The sequence below is a fragment of the Pocillopora verrucosa genome, chromosome 5, assembly GCF_036669915.1.
Source record: "Pocillopora verrucosa isolate sample1 chromosome 5, ASM3666991v2, whole genome shotgun sequence".
Taxonomy (NCBI): domain Eukaryota; kingdom Metazoa; phylum Cnidaria; class Anthozoa; order Scleractinia; family Pocilloporidae; genus Pocillopora; species Pocillopora verrucosa.
In genome coordinates, this window is record NC_089316.1 from 13,747,108 (window position 1) to 13,772,742 (window position 25,635).

At 39.0% G+C, this 25,635-nt stretch overlaps 4 protein-coding genes across 5 annotated transcripts in view; 1 reads left to right on the forward strand and 3 right to left on the reverse strand.

Annotated features, from left to right (window-relative positions):
- LOC131784452 (protein scribble homolog) overlaps window positions 1–3,258 on the reverse strand; it is a 38,035-nt gene extending 34,777 nt beyond the window's left edge. The window contains exons 1-3 of one of the 2 annotated variants that reach the window (XM_059101255.2): window positions 2,940–3,258; window positions 2,749–2,866; window positions 2,406–2,484 (exon numbers count right to left, since the gene is read on the reverse strand). In XM_059101255.2, coding sequence (XP_058957238.2) covers window positions 2,406–2,484; window positions 2,749–2,866; window positions 2,940–3,095 — 353 coding nt within the window. In that variant the 5' untranslated portion in view covers window positions 3,096–3,258. The remainder of the gene's footprint in view (window positions 1–2,405; window positions 2,485–2,748; window positions 2,867–2,939) is intronic. The other variant, XM_059101254.2, reaches the window with a different exon arrangement.
- A 1,396-nt stretch (window positions 3,259–4,654) lies between these two features.
- LOC136280717 (serine-rich adhesin for platelets-like) lies at window positions 4,655–11,745 on the reverse strand. Its single transcript, XM_066166391.1, has 13 exons — window positions 11,305–11,745; window positions 10,306–10,797; window positions 9,307–9,798; window positions 8,734–8,803; window positions 8,267–8,478; window positions 7,851–7,920; window positions 7,383–7,609; window positions 6,692–7,283; window positions 6,231–6,449; window positions 5,921–6,058; window positions 5,556–5,689; window positions 5,163–5,246; window positions 4,655–4,788 (listed from the first exon to the last, which is right to left on the reverse strand). The coding sequence occupies exons 1-13, from the start codon at window positions 11,743–11,745 to the stop codon at window positions 4,729–4,731; spliced, it is 3,231 nt and encodes a 1,076-aa protein (XP_066022488.1). The 3' UTR covers window positions 4,655–4,728.
- A 1,489-nt stretch (window positions 11,746–13,234) lies between these two features.
- LOC136280718 (uro-adherence factor A-like) lies at window positions 13,235–21,255 on the reverse strand. Its single transcript, XM_066166392.1, has 7 exons — window positions 21,205–21,255; window positions 20,640–20,694; window positions 20,357–20,502; window positions 19,232–19,304; window positions 18,249–19,027; window positions 17,672–17,741; window positions 13,235–17,244 (listed from the first exon to the last, which is right to left on the reverse strand). The coding sequence occupies exons 1-7, from the start codon at window positions 21,253–21,255 to the stop codon at window positions 13,235–13,237; spliced, it is 5,184 nt and encodes a 1,727-aa protein (XP_066022489.1).
- A 1,533-nt stretch (window positions 21,256–22,788) lies between these two features.
- On the forward strand, window positions 22,789–23,685 carry LOC131784495 (uncharacterized). The gene has a single exon (XM_066166393.1). The coding sequence runs from the start codon at window positions 22,789–22,791 to the stop codon at window positions 23,683–23,685; it is 897 nt and encodes a 298-aa protein (XP_066022490.1).
- Window positions 23,686–25,635: the final 1,950 nt, after the last annotated feature.

The following is a 25,635-nucleotide window of genomic DNA, read 5'->3' on the forward strand; positions in this document are numbered from 1 at the left end:
ACAAATTCTCACTGTCATTACCAAAGAAATGGATAGAGATTATGGATACTGATGCTAGAATGTTAAGGGTATTTAATATAGCTCTTATCTTTTGTATGATTTTCAAATTATTTCTCAGAGAACATTAATTGAATGTGAATGTTCATGTTAAATCACTATTGAATGTGATATAATTAAATTGGTGATCTGGTAAATCCTATTAATTACTCAGGAAGGGTCTCTATCTCAAAGGAAGGGATTATATTTCGATGGAGGTTTGGAGCAGTGATACAATCAAGTGACTGGATGTTACTTGAGTAAATCAGCGCTTCTGTTCTAAGTCTTCATTTCAAGATGGTATATTTTCAAAACCTAGAATAATTTCTCAAGCACTGTACAGAACGTAGAAGACATTGCTCAAGTGGCCAATTGAGCCCAATACTCACACATTCCACATCAAAATATCACACATAAAAACTAATCAGACATGATATTGTTCAACTACATTTGAGCAATAATAAGAAAAAGTAAATATTTCAATTACTAATAAGTTTTCAAGACTAATTAATACCATAACTACCTCTGTTCTGTTTCTACTTTGCCATTTTTTTCCCATGTTTTAAATGTTTGACTTTTGAACTACAAATTGTATGATAGAGAACAAATCATTTCTAAAGCCTTATGGCTTCCCATAGGCTTTGATGTTAACTTTACTCCAAGCATTATTACACTCAAGATTCCACTTATGGGACAAAAATGACATTAACCCTTCACTTTGCTCAAATAAATATCAGAATATATGATTATTATAGAGAATGATATAAAGAGGGATAAGAAAATAAGTAACATTTGCATGACTGAAATGCCAAACAATGATCCTAGAGATTTAACTCAGCAGATTAAGACATTTAACTTTAAAATGAACAAACATAAAATCACCTGCATTTGAAAAACATACAAAAGAGAGCAGCACAGACACTAACTGTGAAAAATATTTTTCAAAAAACAGAACTTAATGTAGAAAATCTTCCAAATAATACGGCATACCACGAATAAAATTTCAAGAATGTTGCAAGATCAAATAAAATAAGCAACAAGGGTAAACCAAAATGACTGATCAGTTCATAACAAACCAACCGGTGAAATTAAACAGAATGGAAGAACTGAGATAAACAACCAAGCAAGATTGGTTCAGGCGGAAAACCAAAGGAAAAGAATCACGCTGGTTGACTCATTATATTTGTTTACGTTTATTAATTTGCATCAACCAGTACAAACTCCTGAAGAAAGAATACCAATATATTGCCATTTTAGGTGCTTTTTCGAAAAGCCGGCCTCGATATTCGAAATCTAAACAATCCTACGATCAAATTTTATTTCAAATGGAAAGACGTTTGTAAAAAATTTATTAGCTCTAGTGTAAATCGATTACAACATGAAATGAAATCCATGTACAAAATTAACATCATGGCATTTCCGATAGTTCCGCTATAGACATGGTGGAGAAAGTTTCTTACCAAATCCATGCAAATCTACAAGCTGCAACACCTACACTAACTTTCTCCACAAACGAAACTCGTGCAGCTGTTGATCCAAACTCACAAACAAACAAGCTAAATTCCCTCACTGGCGTAATGTTAAATAAAAATTGATACAACGAGAATAAGAGTGGCCACCAAAAATATACAGGAAGCAATAATCATGAAATGCAAATTCGAGAGTGGTAATGAGGAGTCACAAGACATCATCTATTCTAGAACAACATGGTTTGCAAATCTTCACGAATCACTCATCGAGGTTTTGTCTACGTACAGACATGGATCAAGCGTTGAGATTATTACGTTTGCAGAATGTGTTAAACACGATTTATTTGCGAAAAATGCTATTGTCTGCTTCACGATACTTTCGGGTAAATCTCACAACAGAAGAGGAAGGCGACACAAAGTCAGATAAATGGAACGTTCAAATCCTCCCTGATTGATCATTAGAAAATCGGTTCGAGTCTGAGATTGTGATTTTGCGCGAGAGGTGGACACGAAATTGGAACTCCCAAAAATCAAGAAGACTTCCAAATGATAATATTATCACACCAAACACATATAAAAAGTCACATTAGTCTCTCCAAACACTGAATTCTAATAAAGTACTACTAAAATATGAGTGCTGACCATCGCACTGGTAGTACAGCATGTACCCTAACATAAATAACGTGCGGCAGAAGGAAAGATCGACAAGTTTTTTAATTTACGTGGCTGACATAAAAAAACAAAAGTTCGTAAAGATAGTACGACCAGTTGAGGCTGTCTTTTGAAATACCAAAGGCTAAAATACTTCATAAGCACAAGTTAAGTCTCAAAGTGTTTTCTTTCAATCTATTAAACGAGAAAATCTCGCAGTGTAGATGATGATTATTACACACAACTCACTTCGACACGGGGTTACCGCTGAGGTCCAAACTGATCAAACTCTTGCAGAATTTAATATTGTCCGGTATGTCACAGATATCTAAACAGCAAAGAGAAGGACGAAAAAGAATATATATCACTGAGGTGTGGTTTGAAAATTTTTATATCAGTTACAGCAGCATGCGATTACTCAAAAGTGTAAGATCAAGAATGAACAATATCAACATTTATATCACATACCGAATCATACCATACAAATGGGCGCCCGCTTAAAGAACACACAAATACTACACTACCTTCTGCGTTCTTAGAGGATTTCAATGAAATATTTATCTCAATAAGGTGTAAAGGAGGTATATCTTACCATTTCGGCTGATGTCAAATTCTTGAAGGTTTGCTAAATTTCCGACTTCTGGAGGCAAGCGCGCGATCTCGTTGTCGCTCAAACCCAATCTACGCAGATTATACAAGCGAAAGAACGGCTGCAGAGAAGAAAAAGTGCATGTTATAAATGCCTCCATTACTCCAATCGATTTCAAGAAGCTACGTTATTACCCTCGGAAGATCTTTGATTTGATTAGCATCTAACAACAGCTCTTCCAAAGATCTATCATAGCGGTAAACTTCATCGGGTACGAAGGTAAGGCTACAGTGACTGCGATCAAGAAAATCTACTTGGCGGTTACAACGCCATGGAAGACACCGAAACATCTCCGAGCCAAGATCAACAACAAGGTTTCACGCGGCCCAACGGTGGTGGAGCTGTCGGCAATATGGTTCAAAGTGTAGTGTTATGAGAAGTAGAATACTGAAGGTAGAATCCACGAACGGTTGTTTCTTATCATTTTAGAAGACACGCTCAGAATCAACACTAAGTGACGTCACGACAGCCGCCGTTCCTCCCGCCCCATAATGCATCAATACCCGAGTTTGCCGTAGAGGGTTATGGGAAATCATAGATTGGACGTGATTTGATCACCGATGGTCAGATAGTAAGGAGTTGAGCACGGTTATTAAATTTCTAGCCCACTGATTGGTTGAAGGGAGTCAAATATAACCTAGCTCCAACTAGTATGGTCAACCAAGTCGTCTGTGAAGTAAGAAGAAATGTCTGTGAAAGAGCCGTGAAGAAATGGCGGAAAAAATCGGTTTGCCCCAGAGCTTTGCCTATATCAACCAAATAAGAAACACCATATTCGGTATAAAAATATTTGTTACGGAAAGTTGAGCACTTTTAATGTGCTTAATGCGTGACATGATTTTCTTACAGGTTACGTCTTTCAGCCTGAGTCGTTGTCAAACCAAATAAAATTAGCTCATAATCGGTGTGCGCTCGTAGAGTTTTTCCTTAAACGAGAGCGACTAATTCGGTCCTGAGCTGTTAATAACATACACACCGTGTCGCAAAGCTTATTATTTATTCCCTCCACGGCGTTTCTCTGACTCTCCTCTTCCTATCGGGACATCTGGAATAGGAAACACCTTGGTGAACATAGTCCAGAGTTGAAGGAGAAAAGTCGCTGAAATGTCATTGAGATTCTGAAAAGTATGACTTGGACAAGAATGAGACTTAAGATAATCCCCCCCTACACAGCCCTCTCATTCAGAATGTTGAGGATTGTGATGTCGTTTTTAGTGACGAGCCGAGGAGAGCGCAGAGTATGCGAAGATATCTCCCTGACGCCTGTGACTACGCACCGGAAAATGTATATTTAAAATTCCATCTCTTTTCGATGAAAACAAAAACACGTTTGAAAAACAGTACACAGTTTAATATAGGATTTCCTTGCCACATTCACATCTTAATCAGCTTCAGAATAAACATTGTTGCCACTTGGATGACCTTGTTTTATGCTTATAATTTTTTTTTTTACTCCATTCATCTAAAGGGAACAGAAAAATACTTTGGTTTGACGTTAGATGATATAGAGGGGTTTTATCTATTTCTTTTTTACCTCGCTATTTTGAAATGTTACAGTAGAAGGTTTGTTTCTATTTTATGAATAAAAACGAAATTGACATTACTTGTTGATTGTTTTCTTTTTTTTTTTGTTTTTTTTTTAGTTTGTTGTTTCCATAACAATCAACAAAAAGTTTCGGCTTTAGTATTTGTTTAATGCTAACTTAAGAAAGCAGACATTTTGATAATGTCTTTGTTTCAGTCAGGATCGGTCGTTCAGCTTAAGTTTCAGGTATGAAAGTAGATTTTCTGAAAATATTCGGATTTCTTTCCCTTTTTTTTAAGCCGGTCATCAAGTGGCATGATACTTCTTAGTTCCAAGTTGTAATAGTTTGTAGAAAAAAAAAATATTCGTGGAGCATCCTTTCCATGTGCTTCCACCTCTTAGTTCCTTCTTCGTCGTCGTCGCCGTTTGTAGGGTTCACTTTGTGCCCGTACTTCAGTCTATGGCAAAAAATAGCATGTAAATATTCTCCTCGTACTCGTACTCAAGTTAAATATCTGATCATATCTGTAATGCTATGATATAATTGCTATGAAATTCAGATTAACCTGAACATCGGAAATATTTCTATTATGTGATTATGTCAAAGGTAATAAACCAGTGAGGGGTGGAAAATCTGAACTGTACACAGCAACACTAAATTGATTTGCGCATTTATGGCTTCCTTTCATTTCAGGCATACTTAAATGTGCATATTGTTTTAAGAGATTGACGATTGAGGCAGCCCTATCCCCTATCCCAACAAAACTCTCCACAAACTCTCAATTTCATAAGGAGCTCCTTGAACCACATTTGGGTTTTAATTAAGACGTACCTCCGGAACAAATGATTCCCCGTTCCACACTCTTTTGATACGATTCCTGCGCCCTCTGTTTCGCTGAGAAGGCTCAACAATAACCTGAAACCAAATAGGTTCGTTTCACAGACCTCATAAATCTTCATCAATGAATGTACAAAAATCTTCATCAATGAATGTGCAAGTGATCGCTTACATGGTTCAGGAAAAAGATAGCTGTTGTGATGATTTATCCCACATATCCTTATGAATTCAAAATGCAAACAATCGATCGAAATTTTAACAAAATACACAGGATATGGTATACCTCCTGTAACAAAGAACACTAGGTCTACCTCGCTCAAAAGGTGCTATGAAGATACTCCATGAATTTCATGAGTGCCAATCGAAATGCATACTAGCTTTGCTAACCTGAGGATGGATGGTTAAATTTTTTGCCGTAGCACCAAGGAGTGCGTGATAAGCATTTCTGAGGCAGAAATGAGCGTACTCCAAAGCCTCTGGACTTTGGGGATCTGCTCCAATTTCCACTTTAACTCTCGGCTCTAAATATAAAGAGGAAAACGGTAGGAACGTAAAATTACACAGCCATAATAACATTGAATCACACTGATAGATTCCACAAATTTTTCCAAAACATCCGGGATGGACATGACATTATTGATGTGACTTAAACATGTCAACAACTAAGAACCAATCTTGGATACCTCAGTCAACGATGGATACAAAACTAAACATGTTCCGTTGAGATCAGTCAAAAACTTCTTCTTTCTCACCTTCAGCTTGTGGAGACACAACTTGAGGTTCTTTTGTCTCCATGTCAAAACATCGTGATTTTCGAAATGGCTCGTAGGACTCTTTCTCAGATGTATCTGGACTTTCCGGAGCACTGCGCTTTCGCTTCCTTGTTTTTCCTATCAGTTGGAAATAAAGAGTAAACCACCCAAATCAAATGTCAATATTTTAGAATCATAAAAGTATCGATTTCGTGAAACGAGTGAATATTTCAGTCAACGAGAGACTACAAAGAACGTGAAGGAAAATTTTTTTCCTGTTAAGAGAGGTTAGATGCTTCTTCTATCAAACCTTCAGCTTGTGGAGATATATTTTTCCCTGTGGATGTTGCTGGGTCAGTCGGTTCACCCAGATCCTCTGCAGGTGGATGTTCAATGGTCACCTCTACCCCTGGAGACTTAGCTTGATGTTCCTCTGTCTCAGTGAACAAACATGGGACTTTTGGCAGCGGCTCATCAGATCTTAAATAGGAACATTCAGGAGCACTGTTCATCAGTTTCCTTTTTTTCCCTAAACGTTAAAAAAAGAAAAGAAAATCAGCTACCTGTGCATAATATTCATACTTTTGAACCTGAAACAAATCTTTCTATCAACGAGTATCTTGAGGTTTTATCTCGTAACCCAGAAAAATTGGAATGTCGACGAAAAAGACGTTTCTTCAAAATCATAATAGTGGGCGTTGGGTATGATTTAATCCTAACATCCTCTTTCAAAAGCCAATGAAATTTCTCAAGTGTTGATGCCACACCCACCTTTAGGCACCAACTTTGAATTTTCCAATCCAGTTGAAATCTTTGAAACAAAGCTGGAGGATTTCGAACGAGATGGCTTCGTTTCTGTTGTTTCTACATCGCGTAAAAAGGAGATGATACTGGTTGTCTCCAAATCAATTTTTGTTGATCCTGGTGACTTTGGAAGCTGATTCACGGTCCACTCGTCATGATGTACATTGAGAGATGGACTCTCGCCTCTCCTTTCGCACGCAATGGAATTCTTTCTAGCTTCCACCGCATCAGTTCCCAACGACACTCTTGAGTGACTGAGAGAGTCCCCAGTTGACTCCCGTTCTTTGACTTCATTTGGGGATGCCAATTCAACGGTAAACGAGTCAACAAGTCCGGAAGACTTCGTAATGAGTGGATTCGTATCCAATTCCAGGGATACCGCTGTTTGAGTACCGCAGTCACAAGTTTTCTTTTCAATAGAGGTCCCTGCGTTGCAGCTGAAGGATGACATATCGGCAGTATCCAAATCTAACTTTGTCGATCCATCCAAGGATGTTGCCGAAGAAACAGGACCCTGTACAGTAAACGATGGAGGGTCTCCTATCTCTAAAAGGCTTTTCTAAGATACAATAAAAAGCGATGAGTCAATTTGGACAAAGCAGATCCCTTAGTGTGTTACCATTGCACTGGTTAATGAACTCTCCCTCAGGAAACTTACCTCAAACATGGATGATTTAGTCTCCGATGGATTTCCACCAACAACCAGGGATGCTCCTAAGACTTGAGTCTTGTTCTTAAAAGATCCTTCAATCTCATCCAGTACCTCTCCATCGCAACTGGTGTTACTTAAGGAGCATCCAACTGCCTTTAGCTGTATATTGGTCTCGTTAGTATCAACGTGTGATGATCCCTGACAAGTGGTTGAAGCACAAACGTGGCATAACCCTGCATTTAACAAATAAAAAAATTTGACTTTTGTTGGCTCTTTATATGCTATCAGTTTCAATCCAGAAACAGGAGTTAAACAGGGGTTGGAATTTTGCGGATGGAACATCGATTTTCTTTTGTTCTCTTTAGACTTGATGAATTGTAAGACAGCTATTCAACGCTGCTGTGTGCAAGTTATGCAGAAACGGAAATAAAGTTTCCGGAATCTTAAGAAGAACAAACTAGGTAATGCACTGACCTTCGTTAATTTCAGTTGGTAATTTGCTCCAGGAAACAATTTCATCAACCTTTGACGCAAACGATCTTCCCTAATACACCAAAGAATAATGAGTTTTTTAATTGTTAATTCCTTGTCAACCTTACACAGAGATAAAAGTTCGTAGTGTGGTTATTTTTAATTGTTCTCAACAAACCAAGTGCCAAATGTTCTTCTAAGTAAAAAGTGCTTGTATGCTTTAAACCCGCACCAGAAAAAACTTTTCTGCGAAAAAATTGATTTCCAAATTTATTTATACTGACATCTAAATCTTTAAATGAAAATTATAGTCAGAGGGATTTGGTATATCATAAAATATCCATATCAACTGAGACCAAGAAAATTCTTTAGTACATTATCATTCCAGTGGTTGATGGACTCCCTCTCAGGAAGCTCACCTCAAACATGGACAACCTGGGGATGTTAATGAGGGATGTTGATGAGACTTGAGTCTTGTTCTTCCTGGGACTATCATTCTCATCTGGCACATAATCATCGCAACTGGTATTACTTAAGGAGCACCCAACTGCCTCCAGCTGCATATTGTTCTCGTTAGTATCAGAGCGTGGCGAACCTTGATACACGATCGAAGCAAACCTGGGGGATACACCTGTATTTCACAGATTAAACAAATTGACTTCCGTTAGCTCTTCAAATGCAACCAGTTTCAATCGACAGACAGAGTTTTTATATAACGAAATTTTCCCTTGGAACAGCAATTTTCCATTGTTTTTTTTTTCCATTTTTTCCATACAATACTTAATAAATTACAAACATCAGCTATTCATGCTGATGTGTGCACATTTCACGAAAACGGAAATAAAATGGCAAGTAATGTTAAGATGATTCAGAACAAACTACCGACCTTCAGTTATTTCAGCTGGTAACGTGCTCCAGTACATAGTATCACTGGCCGTTGACGCCAATGATCCACCCTATTAGATCAAAGGAAAACGAGTTTTTTCTTACAGTTAAGTCCTTCTCACTTAACTTACTTGGAGATAAAGTTTGCTGTGAAATTTTTCTATAATTGTTCTTAGTACACCAAGCACCAAAAGCTGTTCTAAGTTAAAACACTTTATATGCTATTAAACCACAACAGGAAAAAAGTTTTCAACCCAAAATGGCCAATGGCACTTGAGAGCCACAAAGGTAAATAACCTTAACTTCTGGTGTGTGACATTAACATAATTTCTAAACATACCATATTGGTAATAGAATTTTTGTTAGAATTTGATTTTGAACACTATTACCACGGGCTTCTAAAAATCTAAATAAAAGGTGCAGTAAAAAAGCAACAAGTACAGGTGATGGTATATCATAAATTAACGGTAAAAAGATTTTGTAGGATGGAATAGAAACTATCGAGTCAACTGAGACAAAACAGAACCCTTAGTATCTAACCAGTGGTTGATGGACTCTTCCTCAGCAAACTTACCTCAAGCGTGGCCATTTGTGTCTCTGATGGATTTGTAGCAACATCCAGGGATGTTATTGCCACTTGATTCTTCTTCTTGCAGGGACTTTCCATCTCATCTGGTACCTCTCCATCACAACTGGTATTACTTAACATGCATCCAACTGACTCCAACTGCATATTGGTCTTCGATGGATTTGTAACCACACCCAGGGATGTTATTGAGACTTGAGTCTTCTTGTAGGAACTTTCCATCTCATCTGGTACCTCTGCATCACAACTGGTATTACTTAGGGAGCATCCAACTGACCCAAACTGCATATTGGTCTCTAATGGATTCGTAGCAACATCCAGGGATGTTATTGAGACTTGAGTCTTCTTGCAGGGACTTTCCATCTCACCTGGTACCTCCCCATCAAAACTGGTGTTACTCCCCGTGTATCCAACTGAGTCAAACTGCATATTGGTCTCTGATGGATTTGTAGCCACATCCAGGTATGTTAATGATCCTCCCTAACATACCAAAGAAAAATAAATGAGCTTTCATTTCATTGTTGATTCCTTGTCAAACTTACTAAGAGATAAAATTTGTAGTTTTGTTTCATTTACAATTGCCCTCAATACAGCAAGGGCCAGCAGCTGTTCTCAGTAACAAAAATTCCATATGCCTATAATCTGCACTAAGGAAACACTTTTGTGTGAAAAATGGCCAAATGCACATAGAGGCTTCAAAAGTAAATAACCTTAACTTCTGGTGTGTGACATTAACATAATTTCTAAACATACCATATTGGTAATAGAATTTTTGTTAGAATTTGATTTTGAACACTATTACCACGGGCTTCTAAACGTCTAAATAAAAGGTGCAGTAAAAAAGCAACAAGTACAGGTGATGGTATATCATAAATTAACGATAAAAAGATTTTGTAGGATGGAATAGAAACTATCGAGTCAACTGAGACAAAACAGAACCCTTAGTATCTAACCAGTGGTTGATGGACTCTTCCTCAGCAAACTTACCTCAAGCGTGGCCATTTGTGTCTCTGATGGATTTGTAGCAACATCCAGGGATGTCATTGCCACTTGATTCTTCTTCTTGCAGGGACTTTCCATCTCATCTGGTACCTCTCCATCACAACTGGTATTACTTAACATGCATCCAATTGACTCCAACTGCATATTGGTCTTTGATGGATTTGTAACCACACTCAGGGATGTTATTGAGACTTGAGTCTTCTTGTAGGAACTTTCCATCTCATCTGGTACCTCTGCATCACAACTGGTATTACTTAGGGAGCATCCAACTGACCCAAACTGCATATTGGTCTCTAATGGATTCGTAGCAACATCCAGGGATGTTATTGAGACTTGAGTCTTCTTGCAGGGACTTTCCATCTCACCTGGCACCTCTCCATCAAAACTGGTGTTACTCCCCGTGTATCCAACTGAGTCAAACTGCATATTGGTCTCTGATGGATTTGTAGCCACATCCAGGTATGTTAATGATCCTCCCTAACATACCAAAGAAAAATAAATGAGTTTTCATTTCATTGTTGATTCCTTGTCAAACTTACTAAGAGATAAAATTTGTAGTTTTGTTTCATTTACAATTGCCCTCAATACAGCAAGGGCCAGCAGCTGTTCTCAGTAACAAAAATTCCATATGCCTATAATCTGCACTAAGGAAACACTTTTGTGTGAAAAATGGCCAAATGCACATAGAGGCTTCAAAAGTAAATAACCTTAACTTCTGGTGTGTGACATTAACATAATTTCTAAACATACCATATTGGTAATAGAATTTTTGTTAGAATTTGATTTTGAACACTATTACCACGGGCTTCTAAAAATCTAAATAAAAGGTGCAGTAAAAAAGCAACAAGTACAGGTGATGGTATATCATAAATTAACGGTAAAAAGATTTTGTAGGATGGAATAGAAACTATCGAGTCAACTGAGACAAAACAGAACCCTTAGTATCTAACCAGTGGTTGATGGACTCTTCCTCAGCAAGCTTACCTCAAGCGTGGCCATTTGTGTCTCTGATGGATTGGTGGCAACATCCAGGGATGTTATTGCCACTTGATTCTTCTTCTTGCAGGGACTTTCCATCTCATCTGGTAGCTCTCCATCACAACTGGTATTACTTAACATGCATCCAACTGACTCCAACTGCATATTGGTCTTCGATGGATTTGTAACCACACCCAGGGATGTTATTGAGACTTGAGTCTTCTTGTAGGAACTTTCCATCTCATCTGGTACCTCTGCATCACAACTGGTATTACCTAGGGAGCATCCAACTGACCCAAACTGCATATTGGTCTCTAATGGATTCGTAGCAACATCCAGGGATGTTATTGAGACTTGAGTCTTCTTGCAGGGACTTTCCATCTCACCTGGTACCTCCCCATCAAAACTGGTGTTACTCCCCGTGCATCCAACTGAGTCAAACTGCATATTGGTCTCTGATGGATTTGTAGCCACATCCAGACATGTTAATGATCCTCCCTAACATACCAAAGAAAAATAAATGAGTTTTCATTTCATTGTTGATTCCTTGTCAAACTTACTAAGAGATAAAATTTGTAGTTTTGTTTCATTTACAATTGCCCTCAATACAGCAAGGGCCAGCAGCTGTTCTCAGTAACAAAAATTCCATATGCCTATAATCTGCACTAAGGAAACACTTTTGTGTGAAAAATGGCCAAATGCACATAGAGGCTACAAAAGTAAATAACCTTAACTTCTGGGATGTGACATTTACATAATTTCTACACATACCAAAATGTCAATAGTATTGTTGTCAGAAATTGGTTTTAAACATTATTTTGACAGACTTCTAACTCTTAATCAAAATTATGATGAGAAAGGATCAAGTGTAAGTGATGATATCATAAGATATCCATAAAAAAGAGTTCTTGGAAAAAAACCAGTGAGTCAACTGAGACAAAACACATGGACTCTCCCCCAGCAACCTTACCCCAAACATGGATGGTCTGGACAATTTGCTATCCGTTGGATTTCTACAAAGATCCACAGATGTTGCAGAGACCTGAGTCTTGTTCTCCCTGGGACTTTCACTCTTCCCCAGTACCTCTCCATCACAACTGGTGTTACTGAAGGAGCATCCAGTTGACTCCAGATGCATATTGGTCTTGTTGATATCAGTGTGTGGTGATCCCTGAGTCACAGCTGAAGAACACATGTGGGATACACCTGTATTAAACAGATTGCAAAAAAAGTATTAACTTTTTAAAACTCAGAATATAGATGTTCTTTTTTAGGTCAAAAAATAACATTCTTTGCTTGCTATGTAGGACTATTTAGTGCTGATGTGTGCACATTTTACAAAAATGGAAATAAAATGGCAAGAAATCTTAAGATGATTCAGAACAAACTACCGACCTTCGGTTATTTCAGCTGGTAATGTGCTCCAGAACATAATATCACTGGACTTTGATGCCAATGATCCACCCTATTGGATCAAAGGAAAATGAATTTTTTCTTACAGTTAAGTCCTTCTCACTTAACTTACTTGGAGATAAAGTTTGCAGTGAAACTCTTTTAATAATTGTTCTCAGTACACCAAGCACCAAAAGCTGTTCCAAGCTAAAACACTTTATATGCTACTAAACTGCAACAGGAAAAACGTTTTCAGCCCAAAATGGCCAATGGCACTTGAGAGCCACAAACTAAGGTAAAAACGCATAACTTCTGGTGTGTGACATTAACATAATTTCCAAACATACCATATTGGCAAAAGAACTTTTGTTAGAATTTGATTTTTATCACTATTTCAACAGACTTCTAAAATTCTAAATAAGAAGTGCAGTAAAAAAGCATAAAGTACAAGTGATGGTATATCATAAATAAACAATAAAAAAGAGTTTTGTAGGATGGAATAAAAACTATTGAGTCAACTGAGACAAAACAGAACCCTTAGTGTCTAACCAGTGGTAGATGGACTCTTCCTCAGAAAGCTTACCTCAAGCATGGACATTTGTGTCTCTAATGGATTCATAGCAACATCCAGGGATGTTATTGAGACTTGAGTCTTCTTCTTGCAGGGACTTTCCATCTCATCTGATACCTCTCCATCACAACTGGTATTGCTTAGCATGCATTCAACTGACTCCAACTGCATACTGGCCTCTGGTGGATTTGTAGCCACACTCAGGGATGTTATTGAGACTTGAACAGTCTCCTGGCAGGGACTTTCCATCTCATTTGGTACCTCTCCATCACAACTGGTATTGCTTACCATGCATTCAACTGACTCCAACTGCATACTGGCCTCTGGTGGATCTGTAGCCACACCCAGGGATGTTATTGAGACTTGAGTCGTCTCCTTGCATGCACTTTCCATGTCATCTGGTACCTCTCCATCACAACTGGTATTACTTAGCATGCATTCAACTGACTCCAACTGCATACTGGCCTCTGGTGGATTTGTAGCCACACCCAGGGATGTTATTGAGACTTGAACAGTCTCCTGGCAGGGACTTTCCATCTCATTTGGTACCTCTCCATCACAACTGGTATTGCTTACCATGCATTCAACTGACTCCAACTGCATACTGGCCTCTGGTGGATTTGTAGCCACACCCAGGGATGTTATTGAGACTTGAACAGTCTCCTGGCAGGGACTTTCCATCTCATTTGGTAAATCTCCATCACAACTGGTATTGCTTACCATGCATTCAACTGACTCCAACTGCATACTGGCCTCTGGTGGATCTGTAGCCACACCCAGGGATGTTATTGAGACTTGAGTCGTCTCCTTGCATGAACTTTCCATCTCATCTGGTACCTCCCCATCACAACTAGTATTACTTAAGGAGAATCCAACTGACTCCAACTGCATATTGGTCTCTGATGAATTTGTGGCAACATCAAGGGATGTTATTGGGACTTGAGTCTTCTTCTTGCAGGGACTTTCCATCTCATGTGATACCTCTCTATCACAACTGGTATTACTTAAGGAGCATCCAACAGACTCCAACTGCATATTGGTCTCTGATGGATTTGTAGCCACACCCAGGGATGTTCTTGAGACTTGAACAGTCTCCTGGCAGGGACTTTCCATCTCATTTGGAACCTCTCCATCACAACTGGTATTGCTTACCATGCATTCAACTGACTCCAACTGCATACTGGCCTCTAGTGGATTTGGAGCCACACCCAGGGATGTTATTGAGACTTGAACAGTCTCCTGGCAGGGACTTTCCATCTTATTTGGTACCTCTCCATCACAACTGGTATTGCTTACCATGCATTCAACTGACTCCAACTGCATACTGGCCTCTGGTGGATTTGTAGCCACACCCAGAGATGTTATTGAGACTTGAACAGTCTCCTGGCAGGGACTTTCCATCTCATTTGGTACCTCTCCATCACAACTGGTATTGCTTACCATGCATTCAACTGACTCCAACTGCATACTGGCCTCTAGTGGATTTGGAGCCACACCCAGGGATGTTATTGAGACTTGAACAGTCTCCTGGCAGGGACTTTCCATCTCATTTGGTACCTCTCCATCAAAACTGGTATTGTTTACCATGCATTCAACTGACTCCAACTGCATACTGGCCTCTGGTGGATTTGTAGCCACACCCTGAGATGTTATTGAGACTTGAACAGTCTCCTGGCAGGGACTTTCCATCTCATTTGGTACCTCTCCATCACAACTGGTATTGCTTACCATGCATTCAACTGACTCCAACTGCATACTGGCCTCTAGTGGATTTGTAGCCACACCCAGGGATGTTATTGAGACTTGAACAGTCTCCTGGCAGGGACTTTCCATCTCATTTGGTACCTCTCCATCAAAACTGGTATTGCTTACTATGCATTCAACTGACTCCAACTGCATACTGGCCTCTGGTGGATTTGTAGCCACACCCAGAGATGTTATTGAGACTTGAACAGTCTCCTGGCAGGGACTTTCCATCTCATTTGGTACCTCTCCATCAAAACTGGTATTGCTTACCATGCATTCAACTGACTCCAACTGCATACTGGCCTCTGGTGGATTTGTAGCAACACCCAGAGATGTTATTGAGATTTGAACAGTCTCCTGGCAGGGACTTTCCATCTCATTTGGTACCTCTCCATCACAACTGGTATTGCTTACCATGCATTCAACTGACTCCAACTGCATACTGGCCTCTGGTGGATTTGTAGCCACACCCAGAGATGTTATTGAGACTTGAACAGTCTCCTGGCAGGGACTTTCCATCTCATTTGGTACCTCTCCATCACAACTGGTATTGCTTACCATGCATTCAACTGACTCCAACTGCATACTGGCCTCTAGTGGATTTGTAGCCACACCCAGGGATGTTATTGAGACTTGAACAGTCTCCTGGCAGGGACTTTCCATCTCATTTGGTACCTCTCCATCAAAACTGGTATTGCTTACCATGCATTCAACTGACTCCAACTGCATACTGGCCTCTGGTGGATTTGTAGCCACACCCAGAGATGTTATTGAGACTTGAACAGTCTCCTGGCAGGGACTTTCCATCTCATTTGGTACCTCTCCATCACAACTGGTATTGTTTACCATGCATTCAACTGAGTCCAACTGCATACTGGCCTCTGGTGGATTTGTAGCAACACCCAGAGATGTTATTGAGACTTGAACAGTCTCCTGGCAGGGACTTTCCATCTTATTTGGTACCTCTCCATCACAACTGGTATTGCTTACCATGCATTCAACTGACTCCAACTGCATACTGGCCTCTGGTGGACCTGTAGCCACACCCAGGGATGTTATTGAGACTTGAGCCGTCTCCTTGCATGCACTTTCCATCTCATCTGGTACCTCCCCATCACAACTGGTATTACCTAAGGAGCATCCAACTGACTCCAACTGCATGTTGGTCTCTGATGAATTTGTGGCAACATCAAGGGATGTTATTGAGACTTGAGTCTTCTTCTTGCAGGGACTTTCCATCTCATCTGATACCTCTCTATCACAACTGGTATTACTTAAAGAACATCCAACAGACTCCAACTGCATATTGGTCTCTGATGGATTTGTAGCCACACCCAGGGATGTTCTTGAGACTTGAAAAGTCTCCTGGCAGGGACTTTCCATCTCATTTGGTACCTCTCCATCACAACTGGTATTGCTTACCATGCATTCAACTGACTCCAACTGCATACTGGCCTCTAGTGGATTTGTAGCCACACCCAGGGATGTTATTGAGACTTGAACAGTCTCCTGGCAGGGACTTTCCATCTCATTTGGTACCTCTCCATCACAACTGGTATTGCTTACCATGCATTTAACTGACTCCAACTGCATACTGGCCTCTGGTGGATTTGTAGCCACACCCAGGGATGTTATTGAGACTTGAACAGTCTCCTGGCAGGGACTTTCCATCTCATTTGGTACCTCTCCATCACAACTGGTATTGCTTACCATGCATTCAACTGACTCCAACTGCATACTGGCCTCTGGTGGATCTGTAGCCACACCCAGGGATGTTATTGAGACTTGAGTCGTCTCCTTGCATGCACTTTCCATCTCTTCTGGTACCTCTCCATCACAACTGGTATTACTTAAGGAGCATCCAACTGACTCCAACTGCACATTGGTCTCTGATGGGTTTTTAGGCACACCCAGGGATGTTATTGAGACTTCAGTCGTCTCCTGGTAGGGACTTTCCATCTCATTTGGTACCAGTCCATCACAACTGGTATTACTTAGCATGCATTCAACTGACTCCAACTGCATACAGGCCTCTGATGGATTTTTAGCCACACCCAGAGATGTTATTGAGACTTGAGTCGTCTCCTGGCATGGACTTTCCATCTCATCTTGTACCTCTCTATCATAACTGGTATTACTTAGGATGCATTCAACTGACTCCAACTGCATATTAGTCTCGGGAACATCAGCATGTAGGGATCCTTGAGACATATTTGAAGCACAAATGGCAGATACACCTGTATTGGCCAGATCAAAAATTCAATTGTTGTTTGTTAGCTTTCCATATGCTACCAGTTTCAATCCACAAACAGGGTTTTAACGCTTCAAAATTCCCCATTGGAACATCAATTTCCATGGTACTCTGAATATAAGCTCTTTTTTAGGTAAAATAAAAATATTTTTTCATTAGCTGTGGCTTGGGCACACCTTAGAGCCCCTTAGTATTTTATTAATGCCCATTTCCTGCATCATATGCACATGGTGCATGGCCCTCCCAATCCCTGGAATTTCGCAATCAGAATATTGATTTTTCATGAACTCTGTATATTTGATGGATTATAAGAATCAGCTTTCCAATGATGTTGTGCATATGCTTTGCAAAAACAGAAATTAAGTTGCAAGAAATTGAATGATGTTGCACAACAAAATGAGAGAAGTACTGACCTTCCTTAATTTCAGTTGGTAACTTGCTCCTGGTAATAATTCCATCGGCCTTTGATGCCAATGATCCACCCTAATATACCAAACAAAAAGAGCTTAATTTTTAATGTTTATTCCTTCTCAAACTTACTTGTAGATAAAAATTGTAGTTTGGTTTTTTATCATTTTTGTCAATACACCAAGGGCCAAAAGTTGCTTTAAACAACACACCACTACACTACAAAACTAACCAGCACCAAGAAAAACTTTTCTGCTCAAAATGGCTAATGGCACTCTGGAGAAAGGCATGAGTTCTGGGATGAGACTTTGTCAGAGTAATAGGTATAATGCCAAATTGTTGGCAAACATTGCCAAACTACATTTTCATTAGAAGTAGGATTAAATTGTTATTCCAATGGACTTTGAAATCTAAATAAAAATTGTGGTCAAAGGGCAACAAGTACAAGTGATGGTATATCATAAATTATCCATGCTAAAAATGTGTTTTGTTGATGGAATAAACACCACTGAGTCAACTGAGACAAAACAGATCCCTCAGTGTCTTACTAGTAGTTTATGACCTCTTTTTCTGCAAGCTTACCTCAAACATGGACATTTGTGTCTCTAACGGATTTGTAGCAACATCCAGGGATGTTATTGACACATGAGTCTTCTTCTTGCAGGGACTTTCCATCTCATCCACTACCCCTCCATCACAACTGGTATCTGACTCTAATTGCATAGTGGACTCTGATGGATTTGTAGTGACATCCAGGGATGTTATTGAGACTTGAATCTGCTTCTTGCTGGGACTTTCCATCTCATCTGGAACCTCTCCATCACAACTGGTATTACTTAACATGTATCCAGCTGACTCCAACTGCATATTGGTCTCTGATGAATTTGTAGTAACATCCAGAGATGTTACTGAGACTTGAGTCGTCTTGCAGGGACTTTCCATCTCATCTGGTACCTCTCCATCACAACTGGTATTACTTACGAAGCATCCAACTGACTCCAACTGCATATTGGACTCTGATGGATTTGTAGCCACACCCAGGGATTTTATTGAGACTTGAGTCTGCTTCTTGCTGGGACTTTCCATCTCATCTGGTACCTCTCCATCACAACTGGTATTACTTAACATGTATCCAGCTGACTCCAACTGCATATTGGTCTCTGATGGATTTGTAGTAACATCCAGGGATGTTTCTGAGACCTGAGTCTTCTTGCAGGGACTTTCCATCTCATCTGGTACCTCTCCATCACAACTGGTATTACTTACAAAGCATCCAACTGACTCAAACTGCATATTGGTCTCATTAACATCATGGTGTGGGGATCCCTGAACTATAGTTGAAGCAAACATGGGGAACACACCTATGTTTAACAGATCAAAAAAGAAGAGACATTTGTTATCTCTTCATATGCTATCACTTTCAATCCATAAACAGGGTTTTTACAGTAGGTAATTTTTCTTTACACATGAATTTTGCATGGTACTCATTATACTTGATGGCTTTTAAGAATTAGCTGTTCAATATTGTTTGCATGTGTTGTGCAAAAACAGAAATTAGTACTGACCTGGGTTTGTTCCAGTTGGTAAATTCTTGCAGGAACTGATTTCATCAGCCTTTCCAGATAGAAATGATCCACCCTAACAAACCACAAAATTGTAAAGTTTGAGAAATGTAAATGCCATGTTGTATGTAATAAGAGATAAAATTTTGAAATGCAATTGTTTAACTGTTTTTATCATACAACAACCCTTCAAAGCTTTTCTTGTAACAGTGCCTTTATATATTTCAAAACCCAAACAAGCTCTAATATCTGTGCAACCTACAATACACAAAATCAACAATTCCCTTAAGTAACTTGAGGACTTCTTATTGGTAGAACTATGTCAGCTAGGATCTAATGGGAGGTTGAACTTCAACAGATGTTATTGAAAATTTTTGAGATATCAGCTGGAGTTGCGTTTCTTCTTTTAGTCAATATCCAAAGGAAAACCTGATACTTAGGGCCTGAGAAAGTTAGCCAAAGTTGCCCTACAAATATTTCCAAAAATTTGCATTCATTCCCAAAATGTGGGACTTTTTCATAGAGGTTCTAATTGTTGACACGGCATCAACCTCTGTCAATCCCTCTGATGTATTTCCTGACAAAGTTATCACAATTTTAAACTTTTATTGCATCCGCATAAACATGGAGTGATCTCCACACCTTTGCCTGACAGCACAATCCTTACATTGCACAGCCAATCAAACCCCAAACAGTATCTATTTACAGAATTTCTAGACATGGCAAATGGTTGGTAACATTTACATGAAATGTTGGTTCACACAATCACTTTTAATGAATTTCCAAAATCGATACCAAAAGTCTAATAAGGGAACAAAGAGTCTAAGTTAGATCAAGTTATGGTGTATAAAATATTTCAAAATAGTTATATTTAAAACAGAAGCAAACCATTGAATCAGTACAAGAACTGATAAGAGTTTTCTCTCTCTTTTCATTTAAAATCGAAGGAGAACCTGATGCTTGAAGCCATAATTAGGATACATTCCTCTAACTTGCAGATACTCTCTAATCGACATCTAACCGGCTGGTGCGTTTAAGGGATAACTAACCTCCCTGATCTGAATTATCTTAGTTCACCCACCATACTGATCAATCAACTCACACACGGAAGATCACATGATGTCTTACCATAGAAGTGGTTGATGGATTCTCCTGCATTTCAAGGGTACTGAAATCAAGCTCCTCAAGAAGCGTTTCAAGTAAATTACGGGCTGATGGACTATACGAGCCCAGAGTTCCATCCAAAGCACCAACAAGCAGAGCTCGGACTTGAGCTGTTATTGCAGAAATAAAAGAAATGATAAGTCAAAGGTTTGGGGACGACACTTATCATTTTTTTGAGCATTGTTAAGTTCTGAACGAGATAAGAAACAACTTTCACATTAGAAAAACAAGGAGATATTTTGCCTACCTGTAGAGTCCTTTGTGGGGAAAATGTTCCCTGGCGCTTGGTTGGTACTGGAGTCCTATTGACATAAAAAAAGATATTAAATTAAATATTGCATCCACTGTGCGTTAAAGAGGAATGTGACTACTTCTGACAACTCATACACACACAAAGACGAAATGAAGCGCAAGAAAACAAAAACACTAAAAATGGAACTTAATCGCACGATAGCCCAATAGATCCTGTCCGAAACAGACCGTTAAAAAACCAGTAAATGCGCCCCTTAACCTGCACAAGAGAAACCGAAGGAATTCAACAAGTAAACTCTGCATTAAATCCCCTTGCGTCTATCTCGAGAAACTATCTCAAAGTGATTTTTAGGGTAATTTTTTAACAACGAAATACATCATGACCGCTCTAATTAATTTTCGCGTCTGCTACGTCTTTCGGAGTATAGCCATTTCAGCGGTTGCTTCTAGAAGCGGCACTTTCGACTCTTTTTACTTCTAAGGTGCACACTCAACAACGGAGAGAATTTGGGCCTAAGAATTTCATGCAAAATTAGAGAGGAGATAAAGCTTTCACTTACAACATTCTCTGGCAGGTGGTTTGTAACAGCTATCTTCTTCTGTTCGTTCATCTTACCGAATTTCAAAGCAAATTTAACGACTTTCGTGAGCAGCGCAAAACACGTCTGACCTCGGCAAGTGGTTAACGCAAAATGAGCTAATCGTAATGACCTTCGATTATTAAAACGTCACAATAATAAAACTAATTAGGGCCTTATTAGTATGCCAATTAATCAAACCAATTATAGGCAATTAAATGTTCCGGGAAAACGCAAAACTATAGCAGCTGCAATTGAATTATCTTTGAAAACAAGGAAAACCTCCTTAACAAACTTCACAAACTTTGATTCTGTTTTGTTCCTCAATGACGATCTGATTGCTTGAATGTTAATTATCAACGTTTTTAAATGCTGTTCGACCCCGTTCTTTGCCCAAATATTGACTTACTGTGACGTGTTCTAATAAGATAAGTTGTTTAACACATCCATCAGATCACGTGGCCTATTAAAAATAGAGTACAATCGCAACAATGGATAATTGGGAAAATTTACTAAACAAGTGCAACTTAGAAAGGGAAAAGAAAAAATCGACGAGAGAAATAAAATATTGACCTTAAGCGATTTCCTTAGATTAATAAGGTAGAAGAATGCATGAAAAAAAAGCCAATGATAGAAAGTAGGCTTACAATGAATTTTTTGTTGCATGATTTCCTGTTTAAATTTCACCTGAAACATAGCAGATAAAAGGGTTGAGATACAATAAACAAATAGATGGTATTCCATCATAATATTTTATGAGTTTTAGAGCCGTTAGTTTTCCAATATCAATCCTCAGACATAGAAAACCTGAAGTAGCACGTCGCACTACAGTCAAATTTAATTCAGAAGAATTTAATTCAAGGTCCCACAAGCAATTAAATTCGACGATAGCGCGACGTCTAAAACGAATTAAATTCGTCTGGGAAATTAAATTCGTCCTAGACGTTTTATCCGTCTTGGTAAGACGGATAAAATATCGATAAAGCGTCTTCAGTTTTAACGTCGCGCTAGCTTCGCGTCGAATGAAATGCATACATTTTCTTAATGTATTTCAATTTATTTTGGCGAGCCCGCAGCGACCCGTGGCGAGCTTTTTAAGTATTCCGCATGCGCAGAACTTCCTCTTGGGCACTTCGGCGCGAGTTTACGTTGTAGTTCATAGCCATGGCGCTTTGGAGGAAAAGTTTGTCATTTTCTTGCAGTAATTGTGAGAGACAAACGAAGTATTCTTGTATAACGTGTGGTAAAAGTGTATGTGTTCGATCGGAATGTTCGATTCCTGAAGTTAATGAAGAAGCTATCGGCTGGCAACCAAATAAACGTGTTGGGTATTGTCTCAAGTGTGCTCTTTGTACAGAAAAGCTTGTCAAAGATTGTTAGAGCGAAGTGGATGACAAAGACCATGGTTAGAGAGATCTTACAACATATATTCGTGAAGAAGAAGAAGAAGAAGAAGAAGAAGAGTCAGATTTCATCGAGGAAGGTGAAATGATGAGTTCTGAATGTAGGAAAAGGAAGAAAAGAATTGGGCGGAGAGCGACTTGGAAAGAAGATCACATCACTGATATGGTAAATATCATTGTTAATGATGACCAGCTGGTCAAGAAACTGATATTTTGCAATACTAAGAAAGCAAGCAACACTGAAGCTTATGAGATGGTGCGGAAACGGCTGAACGTCGAATACAATAAGACCACCGGGCGTGATTTTCCTTTCCAAGTGCAACAAATGAGACATAAATTTAAGTCATGCATTGGTACGTGTAAGCAGATCTGCATGACAATGAAAAGTGCTTCAGGTATTGTAAGGTTTGTTGAAGAACGGGGATATGGTAAATGGTTTGACCTTCTTTATGTACTTGTTAAAACTAGAGATTCATGTCAACGAGAAAATGCATGTGAACCCTCTGTACATATTGGAAATGTAGACAAGCAAGATACCAGCAAGAATGATCAAGAAGTTGATGGTGATGATGATGACTGTGCAAGCACTTCATCCAGCCTTATGGATAGCAGTGGAGAAGTCCCATCCAAGGGTAAACGTTTCTTGGCAAAGAAACCTGCCTCTAAAAGAGCTAAAACTGAGCAGATGGTAAAAGCTGTTGAACTTCTTCAAAGTACTATTGAGAATGATCCCACCAAAGAACTTTTGCAAATTTTAAGGGAAGATATGAAGCAGTCTAGAGAACAGGAAATGAGGTACTTCCAGTTGATGTGTGGCCTACTAACACCCAACAGCAATCCAAACATGCAACCCCATGGTAATTTCCATCCTTATAGCAGTTCTTATTCTGATGATTTTCATCATCAAAGCCATAATTTTGCACAACAATCTGTGTCCAATCCCAGAGCTAGCAGCAGTCACCCAAGTACCCCATCCTTTGGGTACACACCATTGATGTCATCTGCTCCAAAAAATGATGAGCAGTCTCTCCTACATCACGTTCAGTCAACTATGACTTGACAAGGACAATCTGGTGTTTTACAGTTGTACCAATTTTGAAAGGGTCTTGGCATGAACTCTAACATTTGAAAGTTATTTTGGAACTGCTTTGAAAAGAGCCTTCTACACCATGGTCTTAAAGTGCCTGTAATTCAAATAATCTTTTTCCACTAGCAGAAATCTCAATATTGCACTGATATGATGGTTCAAGAAGTGTAGCATTTTGTTTAAATATTGGTTTTTTAAAAGAATTTGCAAATTAAGTCTGTTTTTATCTCAAACTTTAATTTTTGGCAGCAGAGGTATTAATAATATTACCTGAGTTCCCATGTAGTTTCTTTGCACTGAGATACCACCATAGGTAGTTTGGTATGTTTTGGTTGTCAAGATATGATCCTCAATAATTCTCTGTTTAATGTTTACTTTGTGGTTATGAGTAGTCAAAACAAAAACTTGTGCAATGGAAAACAAGTACTGCTGTCTCCTCAAGTCTACCCTTCATATAAATGAGCCTAAATACATCTCATCTGGTGACAGTGTAGATACCCTTTCAAAGTTGTTCCCTCAAAAACATGAAAGGAACAGGATATCATAATGTGTATTACTGAAATGTACATTATGGTTTACAAATCATTCAAATGTTGTGTTTTACTTTGAATCTTTTCGTTCATTTTTTATATCCCTTTGTTAATTTGTTTGAGATTATATTACAAAAGTTGGAAAACAAAGGAAAATAATATGGTGAAAGAATCAATACATTTCTTTAACAAAGGAAATAACAACTGAATTACAGTATTGCAATTCTCATCATAACAGTGTTTATCTCATGGTACTGTTTGTAATGTCTGAAAAATATACAGTGATGCAACATAATGTCATATATTAATAGTATTCCTTGATCCAATGACAACCACACTCTGAATGGGAAAGCAGAATCTCCCAAAATCATCGGGTAAACCTCGGTACCTTCAATGACTTGAGAAATTGATGGTATGATTTTCTTTTCAGTAATGTTGTGCCACAAATCAGTGGACTGGAAAATGATGGAATCGTGTGAATTTCCTGGAAAACCAACACTTGCCCAGATGAAACGATCCTGTGCATCTACAATGGCCATTAATACTATTCAATAAAAGTTCTTAAAGTTATGATACTCTTTACAGGCTCTCAGACCGCCAGGAGGGCACTGAACGGGGATGTGGCACCCATCTACAGCACCCCAGCAGCAGGGGAATTGCCAAAACGCTGTCATATCCACCATTTTCTCCATAATATTCTGTTTGGTGATTGGAAAATGCGCTTGCACCGAAGGTTTCCACAGGTTTCTTATGATCGCTTCACATACTTCCTCTATGATTTTGTGAACGGTCGTCGCACCAAGGCCAAACAGTTCCGCAATGGTGTATAGGTAATCACCTCTACCTAATCTGTAAAGACATATAGCCAGCCTACATTCGGCAGAAACGGGCTGCTCTGTGACAAAATCTTTCTCAACAGAGATTCCAACCTCATGTGATGGAAAATAGGGAGTAATTATTAGTGCCAAAGGCGCGAGCTTCTAGGGGGGTCAGGGGGCATGCCCCCGGGAAATTTTGCAAATTTAGGTTCTCTCAAGTGCCATTTTGACATCATTCCGGCCTGAGTTATAACATACCATAATGCTCTTCGCGAAGAAAGTAAGTATAATATGAGTGTTTCACAGTGACAGATCGCCAAAAATTCTAAAGATTAGCAATTTTCCCCTAGTTTTCAGAATTTTATGATAAATCGGGAGAATTTGGTAAAAATCGGGAGAGCGGGAGGCAAGACATCAAATCGGGAGGGTTGGAATCTCTGTCTCAATATCAGGTCGAAGACTCTTCAAAATTAAGTTAAACATATTCCTTGATAAACGAAAGGTTTTCTTAAATCTTCATCATAGGACGCCCAGACCAATTCCCACCAACCTGTGTTTTTATGACTGCGACGACA